Genomic DNA, 27308 nt, shown 5'->3' with positions numbered 1-27308 from the left:
TTCCATGCTGCTTTCTTTCAAACTGAACTGAAGTTTTCAAAGCAAATGCAAGACATGGCTGTTTATAAATCAATTTCAGGATATTTTGGTGCATTAATGCAGCTGAGGACTAGTGAAGTTCCATTTGGGAAAAGTCCAACAGGGTTCCCAGTGACCCGGATCCCTTGCACTCAAGGTTCACTGTCAAACTGATGCTCCAACAATTTCAAAATGTTACTTTGTGAAACATTATTTTGTTAGAAAATATTTTCTTTGACTGATGCAAATTTATTGATTCCCAAATTTCACTCAGAAGTTTGGAAACTTTAGTTTTCTTAATATTTCTTGATAATAATAATAATAGAGGTTTCAGTGCAGGAGAGAGGTTGTCTCATGATATTCAAATATTTACTTCATACTTAATAGTCGTTTCTGCACCAGAAGCCACGCTCCGGTGGATCGGTACTTAGTTTTCCTGCTTTGCATGGAGCAGCAGCAGCGGCGGCAGCAGCCGGCCGGGCAGCAGGACGCGCCTCCCTCTTCCTGCCTCCCCCCCTCTCAGTGAAAGAGCGGCGCCTCTCCGGAGGGGCTCCAGTCCGCCTCGGCTCAGTCCCCGGCTCCGGACCCTCGGTGCCGCTCTCTCCCTCCGAACTCCCGCTCCTCTTCCCGCGGACGAGTCTGAGACGCAGGGCGGGGACCGGCTGTGTTTAAGAGGGGCGCTACTCACGCTCATACTCACGCGCACACACACGCACGCTCCTCCTCAGCAGCATCCCGAGGAGTTTTTTTCTTTTTCTTTTTTTCTTTTCTACTCGTTTCGTTTCCACTCAGAGCAACAAGTGAGGCGAGCCGAGGCCACCATGCCGAGCCAGAGCCGGAGCCCGAGCCAGGCGCTGCGCCCGCGGCTCTGCACGCTGGAGAAGGGGGACAACGGCTACGGCTTCCACCTGCACGGGGAGAAGGGCAAGACGGGCCAGTTCATCCGGCTGGTGGAGCCCGACAGCCCGGCCGAGAGCTCGGGGCTGCGCGCCGGGGACCGGCTGGTGTTCGTCAACGGGGAGGAGGTGGAGAACGAGAGCCACCAGCAGGTCGTGTCCCGGATACGAGCCACCGTGGGCCGCCTGGAGCTGGTGGTGGTGGACCCGGACACCGAGCAGCTGCTCAGGAAGCACGGCATCAAGTGTCTCCAGAGCTACGTGACCGAGGGGCTCCCGGTGCCCTTCGACGAGGAAGAGGAAGAGGAGGTGGAGGTGGAGGTAGAGGTGGCGCACGAGGAGGAGGAAGAGGAGGAGGTGGTGGAGGAGTTGGTGGAGGTGGAAGGACCAGAGGAGGAGAAAGGAGAGGTGGTGGTGGTGGTGGAGCAGGTGGAGGAGGAAGAGGAGAAAGAGCTGGAGCCGCAGCAGCAGGAGGAGGAGGAGGAGGAGGAGGTGGAGAAAGAACAGAGGCAGGAGGAGGTGGAGGAGAAAGTGGACGGGACAGAAATCATTGATGAGGAGAAACAGGAGGTGCCGGAGCAGCAGGAGGTCCCCCGGGAGTCCACGCCGGTCCCGGAGAGCAACGGAGACATCCACGTGCACGTGGAGAAGAAGCTGAGCGTCTCCTCAGAGAAGGTGAGAGAAACTCAAGTGAGTGATGCGGCACGGTGGAGCAGTGGTTTGCACCTCATGGTGAAAAAGTTGTGGCTTTGAGCCTGGGCCAGTGTGTGTGTGGAGTTTGCATGTTCTCCCTGTGCGTATCTTGAGTGATCTCCAGAAACATGCACATGAGGGGAGCTGCTGACTGGATTGTTGTCCTTGTGAATGTGAGTCTGTGTTTAACTCCCCTGCATCAGCTCATGTCTTCTGGGATGGACTCCAGCATCCTGCCGCCCTGACTGAATGTTCGGGGTCAAACTGTCACTTGCAGCAGTTTCATGTGCATCTGTGTGTTTAAATCCATTCTTCATAATAATCTGACTATAAAAATCTGCTTTTCTAAGAACAACAATGAGACATCAGTTACCTCGCTGTTTAATTATTTATACCTGATACCATACAAAATATGGAAGAAACGAAGGCTGCTGTCAGCCACCTGTTTTTCACTCATGTTCGATGAGCATTTGTGATTCGCTAATATATAAACTTTTAGTTGAAGCCTGAACTCTGATGTTAAACTCTTCCGCATGCCCGTGCTCAGGCATTGAACTCTTATATGGATAAATTAAAACTGGCTGAACACCAGTGTAGTGGCTCGCACTCTCACCTCACAGTGAGAAGCCCCCGGTTCAAGTCCAGGCTTGTGGGCCTTTCCACATTTAGTTTGCATGTTCCTCTCATGCACGTGTGGGTTTTCTCTCACAGTCATTAAATCGTGGATTTTAGACTTCTTGATTTAATTTAATCAGAGATGAGAGTGTGAGTGTGTGAGACTTTGTGATGGAATGACAAACTTATCGTGGTGTTCTCTGTCTTCATCCAGTGTCAGCTGTTTTATTAAAGGTTCACTCATTTCTACCAAAAAATAACAGATTAAAAATCAATCAATGAATGAAATAGTTAATCTTTGAATGCACATGTTCACTTGCATATAAATGTTTCTGACTGGACACAAGAAGAAGAAAAATCAACAAACTGGATTGTCTGTGGACAGAATCTGTCTTGTATTTGGTGACATTGAACTGAATAGAGCACACAAATACAGGAAATAAAGCTGCAACAATGTGAACACAAGTTAGGGAATAATGAACCAACCAAAGTCTTTCGAAAGAGCAGTTTGCTGAAGTTTGAAAATATGACATTTTTGGGAATTTCCAGTAAAACCGAGAAGTTCTATTAGTAAGTTTCTGTGCCACACGCGCTGGATTACCATCATGTTTGTGGCAGTGCGAGCGTCCAGCTGACGGCTCTCCAGAGTCGCCAGCGGTGCTTCCAGGCCGAGGGCAGGGCAGGGTCAGCTGGTTGAACATTTGCCGCGGGGGGTGAAAGAGGGTGGACAAACCTGATTTCTTTTCCTGGAAATATGAAGACATGGAACAGACTGGACGAGCAAACCTCCACCTCTTTCAGGGAAAACATTGCCCCTTTGGGTCCATCTCAAAAAACATCTGGAAATAATTTAGTGACCCCCCCCAAAAAAAACACACACACACACACACACACACAAAATAAAGTGTTTTTTGCACCCTTTAATCTTGGTCTGTTAAACATCAGGGAGGTGTTCTCACTCAGCAGCAGCCACTTGTTAAGTGTGTGTCGTCCATATTTCTCCTGCTGTCTTTCTACGTATGGCTGTGAACTCCAGACCAGACCCCCCCCCCCCCCCCCCCCCCCCCTCCCCACGTCTTTAATGCCCCTGACTGCAGCATCTGGGATGTTTACCCCCGAGGCTGTTTGTGTCTGTGTCCGACGCTCGCCCTCTCTGCGTTACTGTAGGCGGGAGGTAGGGTCATAACACACACAGCCGGCAGCTACTGCGAGGAAGACCGGAGCGGAATCCTCAGGTTTGTTTAAAGGAACAGCAGTTGAGCCGCAAACCAGGATGTCGACTGCGTGACGGCTCGGTGGACATCAGTGGTGATTTTACTGAAGCTGACGGGACGTCGGCGAGGTCAAAAGCAGCGCTGACATTTTAAAGAGTAGCGTGATAAACAGAAGAAATGCGAATGCATTTTAGAATACCATGATATGAGACAGAGATCCGATCTCGGCTGAGATTTGATTTGCTGCCAGATTGTGGTGAAATTGCTTAACTGTGTTGCTTTTCAGGCATCGAATGATACAATCAGAACTTTTGCTCTTCTTTCTTATGAAATGTCTGACAATACGAAAGTGTTTTTGTCATCAAAAGCCTGAGAGACTCGGTGTGAAGCGTGAAAAGCGCTCACATTTTAGTTAAATGTCAGTGTTGTGACTGAAGCAGTGCTGAGCAATTTGGTATTTATTTTAAGTGACCAGTTCCTCCTCCCTCCCTCCCTCAGATCCATCTTTTTCTCACAGCTTTCACATATCCACAGCATGTCAGGCGTTTTGGAATCATGTTGCTGGCGTTGAAAAGATTTTTTTTTTTTCCCTCTCTCTCTCGCCTCACATGAAAATAGCAGCAGCCTACGCTTGTGCACCGCACTTGAGCACTGCTGGGTTACATTGTTTGTCCTAGGAATATACAGCGATTGTTTCTGTGTTTACTCGCAGTGCTCTCCGCAGAAGGCTTAATGGAGCCGTGGCGGTGCAATTCACACTGGCACGCAACCCAGAGGGGAAACGACGTCGAGGCAAACAATAGCACTCCTGACAAACTCATTTTCACCGCGAGGATTTTGATTTTTGCCATCCAGAGTTCGGCATGCGGAGTGAAAATCCCTCAGATCGGCCTGAGCAGTTTGCAATTTCATATTTAGTTACCTTCACAAACCAGGATTTCGCGGGCTGAGAAAGTAACTTAAGGGCAGACGGCGCAGTGGAGTGTGCGAGAGTGTAAATTGGACTCCGGGGATAATGTTTAAAGTCTCGTATGTCTCCGCGTTGCAGTCGGAGGCACCTCTGGGTGTGTTTTGCATGGACTCGACTGTTTCTGGAATTTTCTTCCTGCATCCTGTCCGGCATTCCTGTGCCTGAATCCTGTCGCCCAGCCAATGACATACACACGCACACACACACACACACACACAGAGTTGAAGTGTACTCTTATTCAGTCGTGGAAGACACACACTGACGTCTGCGCTCCACCTGCCTGGCTTCGTCTTTGAAGCAACACGCAAAGGAGGGTTCGAAGAGCGACGCCCTCTCCGGAAGCTGGAGGAGCCCGGCTCGCCGTTCCCATGGTTACGCTGATGCCGTGTGTGTTTGTGTGAGTGTGCGAGAGTGTGAGGATGGAGGTAGGCGAAAGTGAGACGGAGCAAGGGAAGTGTGAAGAAATGGATGAGCAATGATGAAGGTCCAAACATTTAGAGGGAAGAAGGCGCTTCCATCACTGCGCAACAAAAACAAATGAAAATGCATCAAATGCTTGAAAGGTGGGAAATCGTTTACCAGACTTTGTTCTTTTTTTTTTTTTTTTTTTTTTTTTTTTTCAACTTTAGAGTGTGGCTGGATTAATCTCATTAAAACTAGAAGTGAAGCAATTAATTTGATGTGAGTGTTTACAGCTTGATCCTGGGGATCTTTCACTAAATCTGAAGTCATGTTGTGTCGGTGGAGACGGTTTTTAGATCGACCAGTAAACACCAGATCAAAAGCTGTTCAGTGTTGCTTGGATTCATCCGCTGCGATGTTCTCACGTCTTATGTAAAACTGTAGATCAAACTTGGTTCTAAAAACACAGTTTATTTTCTCTTTAAATGTTTTACTAAGGATTAATCTGTTAAAGTCAGACTGACCATCTTCATATATTGAATTATAGTGCTGTATGATGATACCCTGGTGACCTGTCTCATACTGGGATGGCATTAAACATGAACAATAAGTAAGATTTAAGATAAATGTTCTCTCAATGTACGTATACCTATCTATAAATAGATGTAAAAGTGCTTTTTGGAGTAGAGTATAAGCTAGGTGCTCTTGATTTCCCCTCAGACATGGTGTGTGTGGTTCAGACTGCCGTGAGAGTGAGAAGTTTTTGTAAATCTTCCTTCACTACTGCTAGCTCTTGCGTAAGGCCTGCTTTAAACACTCATTACAGGAGAAGCAGAGCGCTTGTGTCAGATGAAATTGAGTGCATCTAAATGAGAAATGTGTCCTGAGAAGGCTGCGAACGGCGCCTGAAACAAACTGAGGAGTCGAGTTTTACGTCCACCTGCCTTGTCGACGTCTGTCTCCTTCTGATCTTTGCCCTCATCAAACCCGGATATGAAAATGACCAAAAAGTTTATTTTTTTCCCCCCACTGGCTTTACATATAAAGTGTGGCCCTTCTGAAGTGCAGGACAACATACTTTCCCTACACAAATTTCCCCAAGCTGTTGTGTGGGCGGGCTCGATCTATATTTATATAGTCTTCACTGTGTGGCCTCGAGTGTTTGGACAGACAGACGGACTTTTTAATTGTTTTCATACCCTAGTCAGAGGTTTCTTAAACCTTATTGCCTGAAGGTACACAAAACATTCAAAAGTTTGTTTTCCAAAGTGGCAGAACTTGACAAAAAGCAGTAAGAATTGTTTTTCATATTACTTCATGGCTGGAGTTCGCTGCTTGATAATGTCACATTTTATTTTCGTTCCTGCAATCCCTAACATTTGATGAAATCCCTCAGAAATAGCTTTCTGTTCATTGAGGAGACGCCAGCTTGCAGTGTTTTTTTTGTTATATCACTCAGGGGTAGAAGCGGCCACACCCATGTTAACTATTTGAGCCAGGATGGTTCCAGTTGTGCGTCTGACTGCCTGCTGCTGTCCGCTGAAGTCGCGGCCGGAGCTCGCTACCCAGGACGTTTGTGTCGGTTTCCTGTCATTGTTGTTGTCGGAAGATTCTCCAACCTTGCCGTCATCGTGACCCCCTCTGTCCCGCTACGCCCCACCCCTTCTCACTGAAAGACTGCAGCCAGTCTCACCTTTGCTTTGCAAAGAAAGCAGCCCGTCGATAATAATAGACTCTGGCGAAATAGCACGTCCTCCCGCCGCAGCCGCTCAGCTGCGGCTCGGAGTCGTATGCAGCAGGTAGTTTGCAGTGTTTGCCCGTGTGGTTATCTCTCAAGTCAGTGTGGCAAAGCCGGGCATTGTAACAGGTTGTGTTTGCTTAATGAAGTGTGTCATTGTGTCCGTCTGACGGGATCAGATGTACTCCAGCACTCATTGTGACTGTCTGTGTGCCGTCGCTCGCCATTGACATACGAGACATTTATGCTTTGTGGACATATGTTTGCGTGCTCGCATGGTGCATGTAACAGTTTCCCTGTGTTTATATGTGAGAAAGTTTGTGACTTTTAGTGTGTTACAACTCAAAATTTGATTATTAGTGTAATTTCTTTCAATCTCTTGAACAACATTGTTGCTTCTATCATATTTCTTTCTGTACGACAGTATGACAGCAATCGAAGCGCTATAAGGCCGTTCCGGCTGCTTCAACAGAGTCAGAAGTCTCATATTGGAGCCAGATTCTCCAGCAATGAGCGACAATTTAGTGTCATAACAACCAGCAGGCATTCAGCACCCTCAGCACATACTTCTCTTTCATTAGAGCAGTTGTTTTTGTGTGTCCAATGGGTGGGAGTCACCGAGACACTCAACCTATAATACGATCGAGTAAGACGACAGCAAAATCGGCAGCATTTTGCAAGATAGTCGCCAACAGTTTATTGCAGCAACGGTTTAGCAAAGAGGTGAGGAAAGCGTGAAAAGATGTGACTCTAATGGCAAAAGCAAAAGAGATAAACACACTGTATTTTAGGTTGGGTTTTTTTTTTTATTCGATGGCAAATAGCAGAGCAATGACAGGAAATGAAGGCAGGGTGAAGTGAGAGGATTCCATCCAGTAAAGGTCTGCCGCCGACCTTCGACCCGAGACGTTGCTTTCAGCCCTTTCAGCTCGGTATTCGCTTTCTTAATGCCAGCACATGTTCCCTTCCAAATGCCAAACAGCCATAAAGCGGTGAACTGATCAGCCGTCAGGAAGCTTGAGTGGCGTGCTGCCGTGGAACAAAGGAACAGCAAGGTGTAACGATCAGGATCGATCAGCCCTGATTAACGATCAATGGCGTTGGTGGATCATCATCAGTGCTGGGGGGGGGGGCTCCCGTGGGATGCGGAACGGCGACACCATGCTGCCACATTCCATTTCCCCCCTCCATTATGCTGAAGGTTCACTGCCTCTACCTCGACAATGAGCCAGAGCGCCGCGCCCTGCCGCGGGGTGGAGGGGGAAATGACTCGACGCTCACCCTGAAATAGACTCACCCCGCCACCGCCGCCCGCCTCCCTTCCCCGCATATGGAGTACGGACAAGACTGAGCAGATTATAGTAGATTATAGAAATTTTTCACTGAAAGTTATCGAGATGATTTTTCAGTCAACTTTATGAAGTGATGAGTGGGCGGAGCCAGGAGGCCTTTCTGTGTGCTGTGCCTCCATTCACCCTCTGATGGACGAAACAAAGTGATTGTTTTTTGGAAATAAGGTTCAAACATTGTCTTTAATATTTTATATTGGTATTTTTCTTTGCACAAATCACCTTAGGATACAAAAACCTTCATTTTTAATAAACCAGATGTAAAATTTAGCCACTATATTGATTCCAAAATGAGATGCTGAAGTTACAAAATTGTCCTTACTAGAGGCCAGACGGGCCAGTGTAATGTGGAGTTTCACCACGTTATGTAATGTCAGTTTCTATGTCATAATGCCCGTACAGCTAATGATCTGCAGGCCGGCTGTAACTTTCTCTGCGCCTTCCTTTCTCTCTCTCTCATTGCATTTTTGTTCGTCTGAGTTGTGTTCAGTGCGTAGAAGGTGACGGGGGAACTTGCGTTGGACTCCGGCAGCGCTGAGGTCTGCGGGGGTGGAGGGTCGAGGACAGGAAGACTGGCAGAGGAGATAAAAACTTGTTGACTTCTTGATGATGCAACTGTGATTTTGAGAGTGAAGAACGCCACGTGGAGGAGGGACAGAAGTCCGTTGAGCAAAGAGAAAACCAATGAAGCTGCATTTTCAGAGATGCTGCTTGGTAATCAAAACCCCTGGGTTTGGTCTTATCAGTCGTCTGTACCCCTGCTGTGATGATTGACGTTACTTTTTCTATTTTCAAGACTATTTTGTAACACGAACCCTTCTTTGGTGTCTTTTGTAGAGCGAGTGTGTCCCATCCTTAAATCGGAAGAAGGGGTGGGGGACAGTAGGGTGCTTTGTTCCCCCCTCTGCTTGGTTCCCAGCTGGTTTACCAGTCCGGCCTGAAACCCAACACCCCCGTCCTTCCTGAGAGAGTGGTGCGCTCCGTGGTCTCGGTGCGAGGACAGAACTCGTGCGGCGGTTAAAAAGAAACCAGGTCTCACATCAAACATTCACCGAATCTGCCCTTGGAGCTGTTAATCTTCGTCCCAAACTACACATGACAATCACAAGCATCCCCGAGGCCAACAGCTCGACATGTCACTGAGTAACTGCGGCGGCGCCTGGCGCTCGGTCACTTTTCACGGTTTTTCCTCGTACTGGTCTAAGAAGTCAAACTCATGACAGAACTGCTCTCTCCTGTTAGACGAAATGCGCAGAGTGAGGAAAGAAGGGAATGCTGGGGGAATGAAGAGTGACTGTTTTTGATTCAGAGCTGATTGTGACAGGTTGCAGCTGATAATTTGCAGCAGTGGCGAGTTTACTGGATGTCACCGACCATTAAAAACAGCCGTTTGTGAGAAGGAAGGACAGATGAAACCTGTCAGCAAAGAGGAAACTTCAGCATGTGACCTTTTGTTTTATATATCACTATATTTGCACTTTTCTGAGTTGGAGAAACAAAATGATCGTTGCGACAGAACCCGGAGCTGTGCGGGAGTGACGTAAGTCCGCAGAAATAGATGTCCTATATATGTGCTCTTTTATTACGGCCTTTACACATCAAACCACTGTCCAAGAGAGGGGAAAATATGAAGCAACTGGCAGGCAGAGCCGGAGCTGCTGGCATCTCTCTCACATTCACACACACTCACACACACACTCACACACACACACTCTCACACACACACACACACACACACACACGCACAGACTGCTCCCTCTACGCCTGTGCTCGCAGCCGCGGCTCGCCAGCAGAATCAGCAGGAGCGGCTGGCAGATGCGACTCTGCGCTGGCTGAACCAGAGGGTGAGAAATGCGATGGGCGGCTGTGCAGGAAGAAGCCGCTCAGTGAAAAGAATGCAGAGCAGCCCATCTGGCTCGCCGTTCACCTGTCGGAGCCTCTAAGGCAGAACTCCGAATCTCACGTACCCGTTAACGTCGAATTAATGTTTGACATTTCGGGTGGCTCATCACTCTCAGCTCGGATCCAGAAAAACTCTTCAAACGCCTTTGAGGATTTCTATAAACTTTAAATTGGCATTTGTATCCTCTATCGTGATCCCGTCTTGTTTTTATGTGTGTGGGTGTGAGAGACTGAGTGCATGTGTTCGAGTGCTTTGAGGAATCGGTGGATGAGTGCTCTGTAAGAGATCCATTTAGCCATGACCCAAACTTACAGCTTCACATCAGTCTTTGTCACACTTTGACTTTTTATGCTTCAGTGATTTGTCTGCAGTCCCTGCTCCTTTCACAAATAAAGAACTTCCTGGAGGATAATAAAATGTAGCAGGTGACTGAGGTAAACTGCACAGGTTAATGCCTTGCTCCCTGGCATGGTGGAGTTCCAGTGTGGGCCGAGGCCTCTCGATGGAGGGTTTGCATGTTTTTCCTGTGCTTGCATGAGTTTTCTCGTTGTTCCCCAACTTCCTCCCACAATTAAATAACATGTCTGTGAGTTTAACTCAGATCTCTGTTTGGCTGTCGGGGCGATTGTGTCTCTTTGTGATGAAGTACCGACCCGCCCAGACTGCGACCCGCCTCTCACCCAGCATTATGAGGAATAAGCTTCAGAAACTACTCCGGACAAAACTAATATACCCACAGGGGCTAGTTCAATGTGGAGACTAACTCCATGTCATTAGTTCCTTTTTTTTTTAATGTGAGTGTGCTTAACACTAATGATCTGCTTTATCAGGCCCAAAATTCTTTGTTGAGCTAAAGACTCTTTTTTTTTTTTTCCAATATCAGCAGATTCTGTATGTACAGCAAATCAGATTTCCTCTACAGGTTGAAGGATGGTTGGGATATTTTTTGACATTGTTGCAAAATTTGAAGGACGATCATATCTTAAAAGAGAGAGACTAACAATGTGGTTTATTTTCGAGCATCAAAGACAAACTGAGGAGTAACATATCCTCAGTAGGATTTGTATTTCTTTCAGATTTATTTAGATTTTATACCAGCATCAATAAGAAATGGCTTGTGGACATGTCTAGAATGCTGTGACCTCTGGTTTGAGATGAAAAGACTTATATTTTAAACATTTTCCCCACATGAGAGATGCAGCCCTTTTTTGTCAGATGCCTGCGAGCTGAACTTTGTCACGGCGTCTTATCTCCTGGTTATCACAGCTTCCTGAGGAAAACCAGAAACAAGCCTTAAACAGGGTCACATCGTTCAGGGTGGGGTCGCTGTAAACGCTGCATCTTAGAAGAGAGAGAGAGGGAGAGAGAGAGAGACTTCGTGTTCGAACAGCAGCTGCAGCCAGTGTCTTTCTTTTCCCTCTCTAGACATCGGTGTGACTCAGAAGTGTGTTTTAAGAATATCAAAATGGGACCTTCTATTGTTTTAGAGTGCTTGGTATTCAAAGCAAACGCTTGTATTTAGTTGCCAAAAAGACTGCGGCGTAGATAGAAACGACGCTCACACATTTAGCTGCCTGGAAAAAACCAAGGAGACTGCAAGAAATGTTAATAGTTAGGTTGGTAAAAGAGACTTTTGTCCTGCTGGGAAAATAAGATGATGTAATTTAGCATGACAGCAAGCAGTTTTCACTTCATTTGGACAACTCAGGGTTACTCAACCCGGGATCCACCCGGGTGGCAGCAGCTGCATTCAGTTTCACATGTTCATACCAAGATGGCTTTATTTTCTCAACATAGCCAAGTTCCTATAATTTATATTAATCAATATATACTGTTAAATTGTCGCTGGTTTATTAGTCTCATCTTGTTGTTTTGAAAGTTTTATTTTCCACTCTTTTCTCCCTTCGTCCAGCAGATGAAAAGGACAAATCCATTAATGCCAATCAAATGTTTAGAGCAGAATTAGAGCTTTAACAACAAGCAGCTTTAAATATTTTGAAAATGGCTGCTGAAACCATCAGTTTTTCAGATGCATACAGTCACTCCTCATCCCGGTTTATAATCATACTGATTAAGGCTGATCCGTTGATCAAAGGTCAAATGTGAAGATTCCGCTTTTGGAACAATAAAGAGTCATTTTATTCACTTTTGACAGTCACTTCCCTCTATGTCTTTATGCGTCTGGGCGTGTTTCTATTGATTTCTGTCTCTTTGAGAAGTTGAGCCAGCGCAGGAGGAAGCATGTAGAGAGAACATGTGTCGACAGTTCCTGCTCAACACTTCCCTCCTCGAGGGGAAAGTCTGTGTCAGCCAGAGAGAGTGTATTCATCTTGAAACACACTTTTTTTTTTTTTTCTAGAGGGATGTTTCACACAAATTTATAAACGTGAGTTGGAGGTTTGAAGGATATCAAGTATCGATAAAGAAAATGATTATAGGTCTTTAGAGAATGCAAAAGTCACTGTTCACACAGGATCATTATCTTTTTGTACAATGTGAATTTATTTTTTTGGGATCGCAGACATTTCTCCAAGGATTAAAACTTTCACGTTGCATTTTTGCCTGTCACATGATGACTTTGTAATAAATCTCGTGACTTTCTTTTTTTAATAAACTTCTCTATACTAGATTCTCACTGATTCTTTAACTCGCCAGATACAGTATCAGAGGAATCCAGAAAAAGATTGTCACCCAGGATTGTCTGACTCAGAGCTGAGTGCGGATTCGTTGTCAGCAGCTCGGATAAGGTTCGGAGTGTCGCTCCGTCGTAGCTGATGATACGAGGAGGCGCAGCGGCATCAGCTCTTTGACAGAATGTCCTGTGATCGTTACATTCAGCACACATAAAGGAGCAGTTTTATAACCGTGTTGCTCACTAATGCTACATTACAGAGAACGCGCAGTGCATTTGATAAGTCGTACACAATCACGCTCTCACTCCCACGCCTTCGACGAGCCGCGCAGCGTCCGTCTCCCTCCGGCTCGTGTGTGTTCAGCAGATTCCACAGATTTCAGACCCGCGTGGAGATTCCTCGGCCCTCCACTCATCTCCCGACACAAACCCTCCTCTGTTCGTCCCTGCCAGAGCCTCTCTCGCCCTGCCTAACACAAGTGTTGGCGTCGAAGCTGCAGAGTGTGTCGCGTTGGCACTCCGTATTATATTTGCCTTCAGTGTTTCAAACCCGGGCACGCGGTGAGCTGAAGAGGATGCTTTACTGCTACAGACTGCATGTCACTGTCCTTGTTCTTTCTAAAATGAAGACACCTTGTAATTGCGGGGTTTACTTATCAACCGCGAAGATGAGTGGAGGCTCGGTAATAAGAAAATACACACATCAGCCTGCCGATGCTCATCCAGCTGAATACCACCGCTCATAAAAGCACTCCGCTCTTGTCTCTCCGTTCAACCTCTCCACTCTTGATTGCGTGTTTTATATTCAGAGGCCTTTCTGATGGAGCGTCGATTTAGTTTGGGTGTGATGCCTGAGAAGGTAAATGGAGAGCGATCAAAACGGAATAAAAGCCATCTTTGTGCAGTCGGTGTGATGAGAGTGCCGCTGTAGTGCTCTTTTCTGGGGTACTTCTGATCAGCAGAGTGTGTTCGGACGCGTTCCCGCTTCTCAGCAGACACACACTGACAAGGTGGTCAATCAGCACTAATCAGTCAGACTGATTCTCAGCTGATGAGCTGGGCGTTTTTCATCATATTTACATAAAAAAACAACTTGAGGATGGTTTACCACAGTTAGACACTGTTGCAGGTTATATTTTATGCAGATCAAGCAATCAAAACTAAATGCTGTTCTGTGTTTCGGCTGCTCCTGCCTGGGGGGCTGCAGAGCAGATTATATGATCCGTATGTTTGATTTGGCATGAGCCCACAGCTCGGACCCCTCGGCGGTGGGATTCAAGCCAGCGATACAAGTTCACTTCCATACCCACGAGGCCGCCACTGCTTTGCGGATCAACCGTGAATCCATCCATCCATTATTTAACCCGCCTCCTCCTCCTCAGGGTCGCGGGGGCTGGAGCCAATCCCGGCTGCTGTGGGCGAGGGCGGGGTCTTACCCTGGACAAATCGCCAGTCTGCCACAGAGCCAACACATTTAGAGAACGTGCAAACTCCTCACAGGAAGGCCCCGAGCCCCGGCCAGTTATATAACTCGAGGACCTTCTTAACGTGAGGCAAGAGCGCTGAAAACAACAGCTAAACATTACACCAAAATCTGTGTCTTATTCACAGTATTAGAGTCACACTGTTTATGAAAGCTGCTTGTTTTAATCCTGACTGTAGTCCTTAGCCCTTCAGTTCCTCATTGAAATGACCCATACCTTCCTCTTTACTTGCTTCCCGTCTGCCGTACCTGCAAACGGGACTGAGAAAAAGAGAAACATTCGTTTTAGTTTGATACGTGGGAGGAAGACAAGCCGAGAACAGTTGGTTTATATGAGCGTGAAGTGACAGACACTCACCGTCAGCCGTTTACTAAGAGAGAACATGTTGAGTCAGGCGGCCTCGCTGAATTTCTAATCATCTCCACGTGTGTTTTTAAGAGTTTTTAAGCAGTCGGGCTGCTGTCAGGATATTGTGGGAGTCGTTCAGCTTGACTTATTAATAGATTTGGCTCATTGTCTTGCAACGCTCAGTTGACTGAGGGTGGGAACTCACGGCCGCTCTGATGTGGAGTGATTGTTAGGTCAGATTTGGTCACAATGACAGAGCTTATCCTGAGCGCGGTCGTTTCTCCCGATCCGTGTGTCACTCTATACGCAGGTTTGACCTCTTTGATGACAAAGCCATTAAAGCCCACTTTGCTAAATAAAGAAACCGCTTCATCCACACAGCGGAAGGGAGGCTCTGGGACTGAGCTGGAAGCTTTTTCCTGGATGACAATATGGCTTTAACTCTTCCTGCCATCCCAGAACGGCGCTGGACGGGACGGCCGAGGAAGAGGGGGGGGCGGTCAGAGGTCAACGCCCAGCTTCCATTGTCTTTCTTGGAGCCTGGAGAGAGCCGCACTGCGGACCAAACCGGAACCGAGCCTTTCCTCGGAGGCCCCCCTCCCACCTCTCTCCCAGCCCACCCTCGCCCAATTTCTCCACAAACCTTCCCAGTAGACCTCCAATCCAATCACATGCCGCCAAGACCCTCTTCCTTCCTGGCGAGCACGCCGGGTCACATGGACTCAAACCGCGGCCCGAGTGTAATCATGTTTGTCAAAAACACACCGCACCAGTACATCAGCATGCGGCAGCCACCTGCATGTTCAACCTCGGCTTCATTTTCATGGTTAACGATTCACAGGAGCTCTCCGTAATCTTTGTGCCTCTCGTTCTTCCCGATCAGACGCCCATGCTGGAGGTATTGCTTCTGCCGGCACGCTCACGCGTATCGCGCACGGCTTGTTAATTTCTCTTGTTTTTTTGTTTTTTTCTCCTCTTGCAGGAGGTGTGCGCCGAGCTGCGGCCGCGTCTGTGCGTGATCCAGCGAGGCTCCAACGGATATGGCTTCAACCTGCACAGCGAGCGGGCGCGGCCGGGCCAGTACATCCGAGCCGTGGATGAAGACTCTCCAGCAGAGAGGGCCGGCCTGCTGGCCAAAGACAGGATAGTGCAGGTACCTCAAAGACACCAACACCAGAAGAAAGGATGGCTGTAATTCTATAAACGTACATAACCTACTATTACAGATATTAAATATTTGTCAGGACTCTTTGAGTAAGGGGTTAGTTGAAACATTTTTTCAAAGTTCTATCAAGTAACCCAGAAGCATGTGAGTGGTGTATCCTGATTAGTCTGCCATGCTTCCGCTGCAGACGGCATGCACTCACTTTTTTTTTTTTTTTCTATCATGGACAAATATAGAAAGCAGTGTTGTGGCGAGCTGTCAGGACTCATCTAATGGGAGTTTTACTCAATAATTTGTTTTCCAGGTATTACAGCAGCAGCTGGTGTGATAACTCACATATTTCACAGATGCATCAGAATTATTGATACTGAAGGACTTGAGGAGAATTGAAGCTGACATCAAAAGAGAAATTTTAAATTCTTAAAACATGTATTTAATTTCTGTAATATGAATTTACCCAACAATTATTACTTTCCCTGGAAAAGGTTGCCAGAATATAACAATTTAAATAAATACATTTACGAGGTATTTATTCTATATTCCTGCAAAATACTTGAAAACTTCAGCGACTGTTCTACTGTCAGATTTTCAGAGATGGTATTTAATTTTCCAAGTTGTATTTGAAAATATCCAGATAAAAGAAGTGGGGGAAAAGTGGAATATCTCATAAACTGATAACTGACTCAAATATTGAGTTAAGGTCGTCATGCATTGTTTGTTTTTATATTTATAAATTACTTTCAGTGAGAGAAATCATAGAGGGGACTCTATTACATAATGATACTAGGCTGAAAGAATGAATATTTTGAAATTATTTTAAGATATATTACCTTCTGAGCACTTAAAAATAGCTATTTACAGTGTACGCTGTGATCAGTTTTCCTGATGTTTGCTGCAAATTTTGTGCTTTTACTCTTTGTAAACGGTCTGTGAAAATGTATTTTACTAACATGAAGACACCTTGACACTAGTTTTTTGGACAGAATAACATAATTTACATAGTGTTTTCTACTTGATATGAAAGTTTAATGAAATATGCAGATTTGACCTGAGATGGCTGCGATCCGAGGGGAATTGTGTGAACTAAGAGCCGCTGTGTGGGGTCTTAAATCCCCCAGAGAGCTCTGCTGTGACGGCCTTTCACTGGAATAATCGGCTTCTTAACTTCTCTGGAGTGTTCTGTAATATGTTATTCTAGTGAAGGAGGTAAAAAAAAAAAAAAAAGCCACCAACTCACGATGATGAATATCTGACTCATCCAACGCATTACTTTATTTGACCCGCCGGTCAGATCGGAGCGTTGGTTTGTTCAGCGAAGCACGCCTCCCTTCGCTCGCCGCGTGAGTGAAATACAGTGAAGTGAAGAGGAGAAAGTGCAGCGAGGATTTAAAGCTCAAAGCGGTCCGCATGAGAGTCTGGAGAGGGGCTTCCAGTCCCCGAGCGGGCCCCCAGACGGCCACGCCACCCACTGAGGAGCGGGGCTTTGTGAGCGGCGGACGGCCATTGTTGCCGCTGTTACTGGCCAAGCAGCTATTGTCCGGCTTCCTCTGGAGGACTGGCTTCGACGTGCAGGTCCACCCTATGACCTAAACACACGCACAACATGCACACACCCTCCACAGACATTTCTCACATGCTTTCCCATGGAGATTTGGTGCCTGAACTCCCAGCCGGTCCTCTGCTGCCACCTGACATGAAGAGTTTCTCCTGGATGGGAGATTTAAAGCTGCAGCTGTCGCTCTTCTGTCGCACGGCGAAACAGCATCATGGTTAAAGCACGAGGGCGACTGAGGTATTCGTGAATATTGTTTTCCACGGTGTAGACACACAGGATTTCCTGCTCTGGAGCCTCTGGCAGACAAACTGATAATATTGAGGGGGAAAAAAAAAAATCCTGACATTGATAAAACCTCTGTGTGTGGGAACAAAGATGCACTGCCCCGCAACGGAACAATAGTGGCTTCATTTTTATTTAGTTTAGGATTTCCCAACATGCTTCAAGGTTAAAGGAGCGAAAATAACCTTTCTTCCTCCTCCTGCTCCTCCTCAGGTGAACAACGTACCGGTGGAGGGGAAGACGCATTCAGAGGTCGTCGTTGCCATTAAATCCGGCGGTCATGAGACCCGGCTGCTGGTGGTGGACCCCGAAACAGACGCCTTTTTCAAGCGGTGCCGAGTGGCGCCCACCATGGACCACCTCATGGGTGAGAGGATCATTTTGCTTTCTGTGAGGTGGGATGAGTTAACAGTCCGCTGGAGTTGAACAAGAATGAACAAAGCTGTGTTTAGCTCGTGATATGTCTGCAGAATCATTGTCAGTGGAATAAAACCAACTCTTCTAGTAAACAAGAGCTGCGCTGAAGTCTGTCACACAGTCTTGTGGCTCCAGCTTTCTCTCTCTCTCTCTTTCTTTTTCATTTTGTCTTTCCCTCACTCTCGCCGACTTTCTTCATCTGCCAAGGATCACAGACAGACACAGACTCTGAGCCACTTCCTGCCCCCCACTTTAATGTCGATGCCCTGCGGGGGAAAGTTAATCTTTTCGGCACAAATAGATCAGATCAGACAGATCAGAGACACGCTGCACTCACTACCGGCCTTGTTTTTTGGTTTAAAGGCTTCAATGTGGAGCTCTCCCACGCTGAAGTTTAGCTGATCGCTTGACACTCATTAATCTTTCTAAATCAATAGTTGGACATTTCTGACCAGAGCGAGATCCCCATCTGGTGGAAGCAGTCATATCACCAGTCCTGCAGACTGCTGTTTCTGAAGATAATCATCACCCTTGAAGATCAGATATTGATTGGTATTTGGTGTTCAGTGGCTCCTTTATACCTGCCAAAGCCCCCAGGGGGAGTCCTAGTCCTGCCTGAGAGTTGCCCCTCCACAGCACTGCAGTGTGAGACTTGGTGGAGCATCCAGTGCCTCTGTCTCTGCAGCAAGAAACACTTCAGATATGAGCATGATGCTGCCAGCTGTTGGCATGGCAACCAGCAGGGGCACAGTGGGAGGAAGCTGCCCTCCGTACGACAATCAGACGAGCTCTCATGTATAAGTTGAATATAGAAAGAAGACGTACTCAGACAGTTTAGGTACAGAAGGAAATGCTGAAGTGTTTGGACTTTATAAAACAATAATAGAGATTACAGACAGTGATTTGAAAACATCCTAAACCCACAGCAGATACCAACCACACCACATGCTGAGAGAAGACGACACACTGTACCCGTGAGCAGTGAGGGGAGCATTTCTACAGTTTTTGCAGAGGGATTCTTCTCTCCGTTGTGATGATTGTTGATGAAACACTGCAAAAATCATTTCAGTTATGAATACAGGGGGAAACAACTTTGACATTTCCCCAGCGGAGCGACCTCTGACCTCCTGTCCTCCCTGTTATTTCCATCAGTGGTCATTATTATTATTGTTTTATTCCAGACTGAGTGCCCTGTAGAAGCATTTATCTTAATAACTGTCACTTAAGAATATAAAAAAAATCCAGAAGTTCCGATGGCGCACGTTTCATTTTGTTCTGCTTAAAAATGTAGAAAATAAAAGATATTTGGAGAAGGTAAAAAAACTTTTTTGGATTGTTTTTTTATCAAGCTTCTTTTGTGCAGTTAGACCACTGAAGTTTCAAAATCAGACTATTAGATGACCGATGCATCAAGAAGAAAAACAAAGCATTCAGATCCAGAAAAGGTATTCACCTTTGTTGTTATTTTTAGCACTTTTAAGGGAAAACTTTTGATTACTGGAGCTGCTTAAGGTTGTAAATTTTACAAAAGACTCAAACTCATATAGAATATAGCATAAATACATTAAATACACTAAAGCTGTCAAATCAATGCATCGCAGTCAAAAGTAAAATAGAATATCATGTGACTGAATGGAAACACGACAACATGGGCCTTCAAAACAGCTTTGAAGAAACTGCTTTCAGCTTCTCTCACGCCAGCGCTCCAGGTTCTGTTGACTCGTAAATCCGCAGTGTTTCAGTGCAACATGAAAAATAATAACACTCTGCAGGGGAGAGATTCCAGTGAGGTGTTTCCCAGGTAACTGCCTGCATTTCACATGCTGCCCACTCAGAGGGCACCTGCCTACATCAACACTTCGCGCGCGCACACACACACACACACACACACACACACACACACACACACACACACACACACACACACACACACACACACACACACACACACACACACACACACACACACACACACACACACACACACACACACACACACACACACCACATCTCTCCGAGCTGGCCGGCCAGCCGGCACCTTTTGTTTGGTTTCCAAGGTGCTTTCTCCAAGTGGCCTCTCAGCCTGGAGCTGGAGCTGTATTAGGACTTTGAGAGGGTCCTCTCAGGGTTACAGACACTAACACACAAACACACACACACACACATACACACACATGCACGCACTCAGGAGAGACCTGAGGACTGGGATCTCAGATGAACTGTGAAGGACCAGCTGTTGCTTTCCACGGTAATAAGTGTCTGTTAGCTTTAAAGCGCTTTTCGGGGGTGCAGAGGATCTGAGGGATGGAAGGTAAGAGAGACGCCACGGTGTTTGTTTGCTCTTAAAACCTCCCAGTGTGTGGTTTGAATACATCAGTGGGATAAACCTGGCCAGATGAAGGCATTTCCTGCGGGGATGTGAACGTCGGCAGTGTCCGTTGGTTGAGCCACATATTAGGAGATAACCCACATGTGAATAATGGATGATCTGCTCATACCTGTGCTATGTAATGGAGTAAGTGTTGGTGGAATGAAAGGTGAGCTGAGAGGGACTCTTGATCTAGCGGAGTGGAGCTCTCTTCTCTCTCTGAAGCTTTTTTAAGACAGCATTAGCACCACCAGTACCGCCATCCTGACAGGCACAGAAAGAAAGTTGCTTTTTTTTTTTCTTTTTTTTTTTGGAGTCTGTGAGTGATTGTTTTGTGATTTCCCCGTTGACAGGTCCACTGCCGGAGCCTGTCATTAATGGAGGGATGGAGGAGAAGGTAAGCCCCGCCAGCAGCAGCAGGCGCATCACGCAGCAAAGAGAAAGGAGCTCAGGGTGACACTTCGTCTCTCTACGCCCGTCATTTTAGTTTGAAAATCAGCTTTAGTGCAAAGCCAGAAGTGGGATTTGAACTTTAATGTGTGGAGATTTGAGTCTCCTGCAGCAGCCATCTCCCTGCTCACCGTTATTCAGTTCAATTCGGTTTTATTTATCCAGCCCGTTCACTTCCCAGCCGTCTCATGGCTTCATTTCTCAGTCATTGTCACCAGTTCAGCCCGCGGCTCCTCTGACGACGGCCCCGCAGGCCAAGGCTGAACTGTATTTAAACACAGCTTTTTTTTAACTTTTCCTCGTGTGTTTCTGCCACATCAGAGAATTGAGACCCCGCTGAAGTGAGTTATTAATCACAGACGTGTTCTGAACACGCTTTCCTGTAATTGTCTGACTGTTCTGGGGTTCATTGTGTGTAGAAAACTCCACCCAGCCCATTAACTCCTGAATTATTTGAAAACATCTGACAGAGAGTATACGGAACATAAACAGTACAACACATAATGCTTCTTTACTCACAGCCTATGCTGTAATGAACAATTTTATTGAAACTTAAAGACATCCTGCTGAAGGATTTGGGTATAATCCCACTCCCAGCAGGAGGCCAGCGGCCAGTCACAGCCTCAAATGAATGGCCGAACACACTCAGTAAACCTTATTTGCTTTCACATTGAGAGTTAGAGGAGGAGATCGATAAGCACTTTCAGGCTCCTCTCGTCTCATTTGCCAGAAATGTCAAAGTATTTCTTTGAAATTCCGAACTGCACATCCCAACAATAACGCAAAGGCTGTGTGTGTGAATGTCTGCTTGGCCGCAGGACTCTCATTAACTGTTAGCTGCATCACAGGAATGCTTTTTGAGGGGCCTCTCAGGTTACCGGAGTGCCACTTTCCCATGTGAATACGCTAGACTTTTATGTAAATCAGCGTCGATGACGAGTTGTGATAAAGCATTAAGACGCCGGCGGAGCGGCTGAAAGAGAAGCACTGTGTCTCTACGCCGTGCGGCCCGTGCTTTTGGGCGGCGGGCCAAATATGCAAAGCTTGAGGCCTGACCCGGACTTCCCGTCACCCGGGGACTGGATGTGCGGGAGGGCAGATCCATGTTCCACGCATTGTTGCGTAACAGGCGTGAAAGGTTGAAAAGACTAAGCAGGGCGGAGTGTGTGTGTGTGTGTGTGTGTGTGTGTGTGTGTGTGTGTGTGTGTGTGTGTGAGTGTGTGTGTGTTTGTACGAAGTGAGGGGAAAGTTAAGGTGTTTTGTGTTCTTTTTTTCTTTCTGTGGTGATTTTAAATGTGTTAACTGTCCTCCTCCTCGCAGCCTCACACAGCTGCACAGATGAAGTGCTGGATGTGTCATTAAGTCCTGGATGTCTCGCTTATCTCCTGTAAACAAAACGTTCCCAGTCATTTCACTGAATTCTATTTACACGCCAGCGTTAAAAACTGTTTGTCACTTCATAGCTCTTTTATTTTCAGTGAGGTACTATGTAGGAAAAAAAATCATGTGCGAGGCTGCCCCTCTGTGGTCAGATGTGGTACTGCAGGAGGGTGGAGATGGCTCAGTTTACAGACAGTGATGCTGAGGAGTGTTTGTGTTCACAGGTGAACGGCAGACTGGTCAAAGACGCAGAAAGAGACTCCAAGCTGTCCGTCAGTCCTTCTCCATCAAACGCCTCGTCCAACACCTCCCTCACGACCCCGCCTGCCAACACCCCGCCTGAGGTACGTGGAAGGACAATGTCAGATTTGTTAGAGAAATGCAGTGTGTTCTTGGCGAAGCGTGTTGTAACGTGTGCATCCCCCGCGTTTGGCCCCTCAGGGTTTGATCACCGACGCCATTCCGGCTCTGAACTTGAGCCTGCAGCAGGTCAAAGAGCTCGCCCACCAGAAGCGGTCCAACAAGAGAGCCCCCCCAATGGACTGGACCAAGAAAAATGAGCTCTTCAGCAACCTATAGGCCCCCTCTCCTCCGTCGATGCTCACAACACACACACATACATCACCCACTCATTTTTTTATTACTATTGATCAGAGAGACTATTTTCTATCATTGAATGAGCAGTTCATCAAACCGGACCAGACAAAGTGTCACGCTTTGTGTGAAATTTAATATTATTATTATTATTCCTCATTTATTATACACCAGCTATGATACTGCGCCTGTGTAACGTGCTACTAACCACACAAAGAGAGCATATACCATTGAGAGTGAACTGGGAGAACGCGTGTGTATGTGTGTGTGTGTGTGTGTGTGTGTGTGTGTGTGTGTGTGTGTATGCGTGTGTGTGTGTGTGTGGACCCTGTCAGTCCCTGCTGGCCAGAGTCTGTTGCCTGTGGAAACATGGCGATTCAGTTTCAGGACTGTCTCCTCCCTCTAAAAGCTTCATACTAACATTTAAAGCACTTGAAGGCATCAACTTCCTGGCAATCAGTTAATTTATAGCCTATTGTTGGTTTTTAGGGATCAAACGTCCGAGTGAGGACTGAGAAAATTCCTTTTGATTCTGTTTTTTTAATATATTCCAGTGTATTTGCTTGTGTAGTTTCTCTGTCTTTGTTAACACTTTCCTCCCTTGTATTTAAAAAAAGAATAAGCTTATCAAAACTCCCACTCTGTTTTAAGAAATATTCACTGAAGGCTTTAAACTGGAAATGACTGTATTATAAAGTGCTTATTTTTTATGTATATACATATCTATATCATGTATATTTTTACACTTTTGGCAGAAAGGAAGCTCTTCTCAATCCCGTCTTGACACCTTTTATCCTCCCGTACTTTTCCTGGTCCATACTTAATAATGTGAACTGTATTACAAGTAACCTATGCCACTTTGATTTGCCATCCTTGTTACTGTGAATGGCTGCTCGGTTCACCTTTTTAGCAACACGACTACTGTTATTGCTACAGCAGAATTGCAAATATGTGAAATCTTTCATGTTTAGGAACAGTGTAACATTCGTCTGAAGGAGAATATCTGTGCTTCAATAGATCATTTTAAAAATAAAGAACTGGATTATATAGAAGAGTTTTTTGTAGTTTGTTTGAGCAATAAGTGATTTCTATTCTGTAACGAGTCGGTCGTCACAGCATTATCCTGTTATCTGAGAATAAATGGAAATATTCTCCAGTGGTGTTTTCTGTTGTGTTGGACTGAAATGTGAATATATGATCAAACAGTGTGTCATTTCAATTAAATAAGACTTATATATGAATGAATTACACAAAGAAACACTCGGTCTTGAAATAAAATATGTAAGATGGATCATTTGACAGTAAAGCATCGCATCATAGTTTGTCAATATTTTAGCATATTTCAAAAGTTGAAAATATGCAATTTGTTTCTAAATGTAATTTTCTGCATGAATTGACCGTAATGTGTGAAGTCATTTCCAAATGTCAAAGCCAATAAACATTCACAATTCAGAAATGCCAAAACTAATGAAAGCAAGGATTTTTAAAGTAGCCTTTTGTTGCAACAAGCTGAGAGTTCTAACCTGGCATGAAGGGATTTATTGGATTCAGGGTCACTGCAACAAGAGAAGTTTACTTCATAATTTCTTCATCATTATCATGTATTATACAGTCTTGATAAACTTTGTCGCACAACACCAAACCATGGTTCTCCCTCCACTGCCAGACTAATGATCTGTTTGGGAGCTGATTGTGTGTTTAACATGATAGTGTGAATACACATCTTGTGCCGCTCTCTGTGTTTGGATCCCATCGTGACTGTTTATTGGCTGCATTCATTAAATACATGATATATTAGAAGAGTTTCTCTGGTTTCAGGTTTAGCCGCTTTGTGTCTGTCAGATTACTCAGAGGCAGCTCCGATCACATGTTCAGTGTGTGTTACTGTAAATATAATTAAGGAGATCTGCAATTCAGACTGTAAGTATTTCCATATCATCTGGATTAGACGAAAATGTCAAAATCAAAAAATACTCAACATGAATATTTAGCTTGTTTTGTTTTGGGAAACTTAAGAACTATCCTAGATTATGTAGCTGAATCCTCCTCCTCAGAGCAGGCAGAGGACACATAGCCTGGCGTCCATCAGCCCGTCTTTTGTTTCAAACCATTTCATCCAGCTCAGGCTTGTGGCCTGAAGTCGATCACAGGGGCTCAGCCTGAGCAGCTCCTCAGTGTTTCACCGGGCAAACGGGGAAACAGAAACAGTCAAGGTTTCACACCTCTGCTCAGTTTAGAGTTACCAACCAAGGTTTTCTCTCTTTGGTGTCGTTAAAGGCTTCACTAGTTTGGCATTGGTATACATTTTCAGGACAGTACAGATAAAAAACAGTAAATGTAATTTCTCTTGCCGAATAAGTTTCTCCTCAAGCAGCGGGAGGAAACAGGTACATTCACAGGAAGAACATGCAAACTCCATAGAGAAGCCACTACTGTGCAGCAGGAATTCGCTGCAGCCTCAGTCCTTCCCTCCTCCTAACTGCAGTTAAAAACCATCTTTTTGACACTTGATTCACTGACAGATTGAGTGTTGTGATCATATTTTGTCACCTCCCACTGTCTGCGTTCAGGCCGTGTTGATATTTATTTATGAAACGTGTGTGTGTGTGTGTGTGTGTGTGTGTGTGTGTGTGCCCTGCAACGTGTCACTCTGTCTCTGGCAGCTGTCTCTTGCTAATGGCCCCGACCTTCCTGCTCCTCCGCTCTCCTCCTCGGCCGCCATCATTATCACAGATCACTGTCATCCTCTGCTCTGCGTTGGGACCGTCTGTGTGGGATCATTAAGCTAATTGGATTCATGACAATGAACGGCTCAGGGTGAAATGGGGTGAAATAGTTACCTGCTTGGATTAATAATAATGATCATAATCATAATAATAATAATAATGATGATTGTGTAATAAGTTTTCTTCAGGCCAAGATAGAACAGCAGATTGATTAATATAATTACTGACTATTATCTGAGAAAATAGGAGTAATGAATTCAAAGCTAGAGATCGTGGCAAAGAGGGGAAAATGTACTGTAATAGCAGTAAGGGTGCATGCATGATACACTGAGCACATTTAGCCGGGTGATTCTAACATGTGTGAGCCATCTTCATTTTTTTTTTTAACTGAGCTAAATATGAGGCGAGCTGACGTGTTGATCAGGTAGTTTCTTTCTCTCACTAGTGAAATACACGCATTTGTACCTTCCATCATGTTTTAGGTTTCAGCAACAGGTGACTCTGCAGCCTTTGGAAGAGACTTGTGTGTTGTTGTAATTACTGTTGCTGACAGAGGATGGAGACAAAAGTTACACACTCAGTTCAAATGGATTCATCAGACTTGACAATTCACAGTTAGTGTTGAGATTGAATATTCACTTTATTCCTGTTCACTGATAAATCATTCTATCCTCTTGGAAAAAAAAAACAAAACACCTTTCACGATTTCTCAAGCTTGCACGTCAGTTTCCTGACGCTCAGCAGCCATTCATCCTCCGGATTTTCAGCCTCCATCAGTGGCTTGGGACGTAATGAGCACATCGCTGCATCTCGGCGTGGATTAGCGCGCCCCGCTCAAGACACGCAGGGCAACAGCGGGGAGGACGGGGCGGGCTGGACGGTGACATTGATAATTAAGATGATGGAGGGCAGGTGTGGATCGTGCGCTGGACCCTTCACAGCTTTAGGGGCAAACACTGGCCGGTTGCTAGACAACCGTGTGGGCCGGGGGGTCCTTGTAAGGCCTGGAGCTGGGGTGAGACGAGGGGTCGACGCTGCTCTACCTTCAAACCCCACAGCACTCTAAAAATAGACCGTGTGTGTGTGTGTGTGTGTGTGTGTGTGTGTGTGTGTGTGTGTCAAAGATCAGTGGAGAAAATTACTGATGAAGACAAAGCAACATGGAATATGTGACATTGGCAGCATGGAGGAGGAGGAGGAGGAGGAGGAGGAGGAGGAAGAAGTGGAGGCGTCGGGACAGAGAGTGAAGGCAGAGTGTGACGCATTAACTGAGCAGTGTGTAAAAGCTCCTGTAACACGAGCTTTCCCCCCGATCCGTCGTCTCTGAGAAAGACTCATCCCCTTCTGCCTTGCTTCCCTCATGCACACACGCAGACACACACACACACTCACACACTCACACTCCTTTTATAAAAATACCCAAGGACAATCCTCACTATTAATAGGAAGTGTTGTCAACTGGCTCTGGAGAAATGGGACCTTCTGTTCAGCTAACTATTTTTGCAGTCCTTTGTAGTCGTGACCCCTTACACTGTCAATTACATCCATTTTCCACACTTTTAATGACAGGAAAACAGGCTTTACATGTACTACAAATGAGTCCTTTCGGAGCAATTTACTCATATTATGCCAGATTTTTTAAGCACACAACAGCTAAAAATTGTTTTCCCCCTCAGACTAAAATATTAAAGTGTCCAAAAAACATCAAATTAATCATGTTTATGTTTCAGTTTCTTGAAATCATTTGCTTTTTGTGCATCCTAAGTGTCCCAGAGAGCTTTGCTCCAGAGTCGCAGTGATGGACTCAGTGTTATATCGCTTCCTTGGCTCCTCTTTCAGCACCGGTCTCTTTTGGTTGCAGCTCTGGAGCGGTAATGGAGCTCCATGCATACTGCAGGTGATTTATCGGCCTCGGGGTCGACATCGCCTGGTCCTGCCCTTAGCCACCCCCCCAACCCCCCCGCCCCCAAAACTGTGACTGCATGCACAGTAAATAAACTGCAAGTTTCCTCTGACATCCAGCATCAATGAGGACAATCGAGTTTCTGAGTCGATGTAAGCGCAGTGACTCGAGTCAGATCGCTCCAATTTAGCAGCAGGTTTAGGAAG

General features: G+C 45.9%; 1 protein-coding gene across 1 annotated transcript; it reads left to right on the top strand.

The window, feature by feature from the left end:
* The first annotated feature begins 559 nt into the window (after positions 1-559).
* nherf1b (NHERF family PDZ scaffold protein 1b) lies at positions 560-23635 on the top strand. The gene is made up of 7 exons (XM_030088670.1): positions 560-1229; positions 1308-1589; positions 15245-15415; positions 17478-17631; positions 20403-20446; positions 22104-22223; positions 22321-23635. The coding sequence occupies exons 1-7, from the start codon at positions 840-842 to the stop codon at positions 22456-22458; spliced, it is 1299 nt and encodes a 432-aa protein (XP_029944530.1). The 5' UTR covers positions 560-839; the 3' UTR covers positions 22459-23635.
* The last annotated feature ends 3673 nt before the right edge of the window (positions 23636-27308 follow it).

Source organism: Salarias fasciatus, chromosome 4 (assembly GCF_902148845.1).
Source record: "Salarias fasciatus chromosome 4, fSalaFa1.1, whole genome shotgun sequence".
Classification (NCBI taxonomy): Eukaryota; Metazoa; Chordata; class Actinopteri; order Blenniiformes; family Blenniidae; genus Salarias; species Salarias fasciatus.
This window is presented reverse-complemented; position numbering and strand designations above follow the sequence as displayed.

Bases quoted from the DNA above. Each gene is read 5' to 3' on its own strand.
- nherf1b (XM_030088670.1), top strand. From the start codon at position 840: ATGCCGAGCCAGAGCCGGAGCCCGAGCCAGGCGCTGCGCCCGCGGCTC. The intron at 1,230-1,307 runs GTGGAGGTAGAG...GAAGGACCAGAG, and splicing joins AAGAGGAAGAGGAGGTGGAG to GAGGAGAAAGGAGAGGTGGT. The intron at 15,416-17,477 runs GTACCTCAAAGA...GCTCCTCCTCAG, and splicing joins CCAAAGACAGGATAGTGCAG to GTGAACAACGTACCGGTGGA.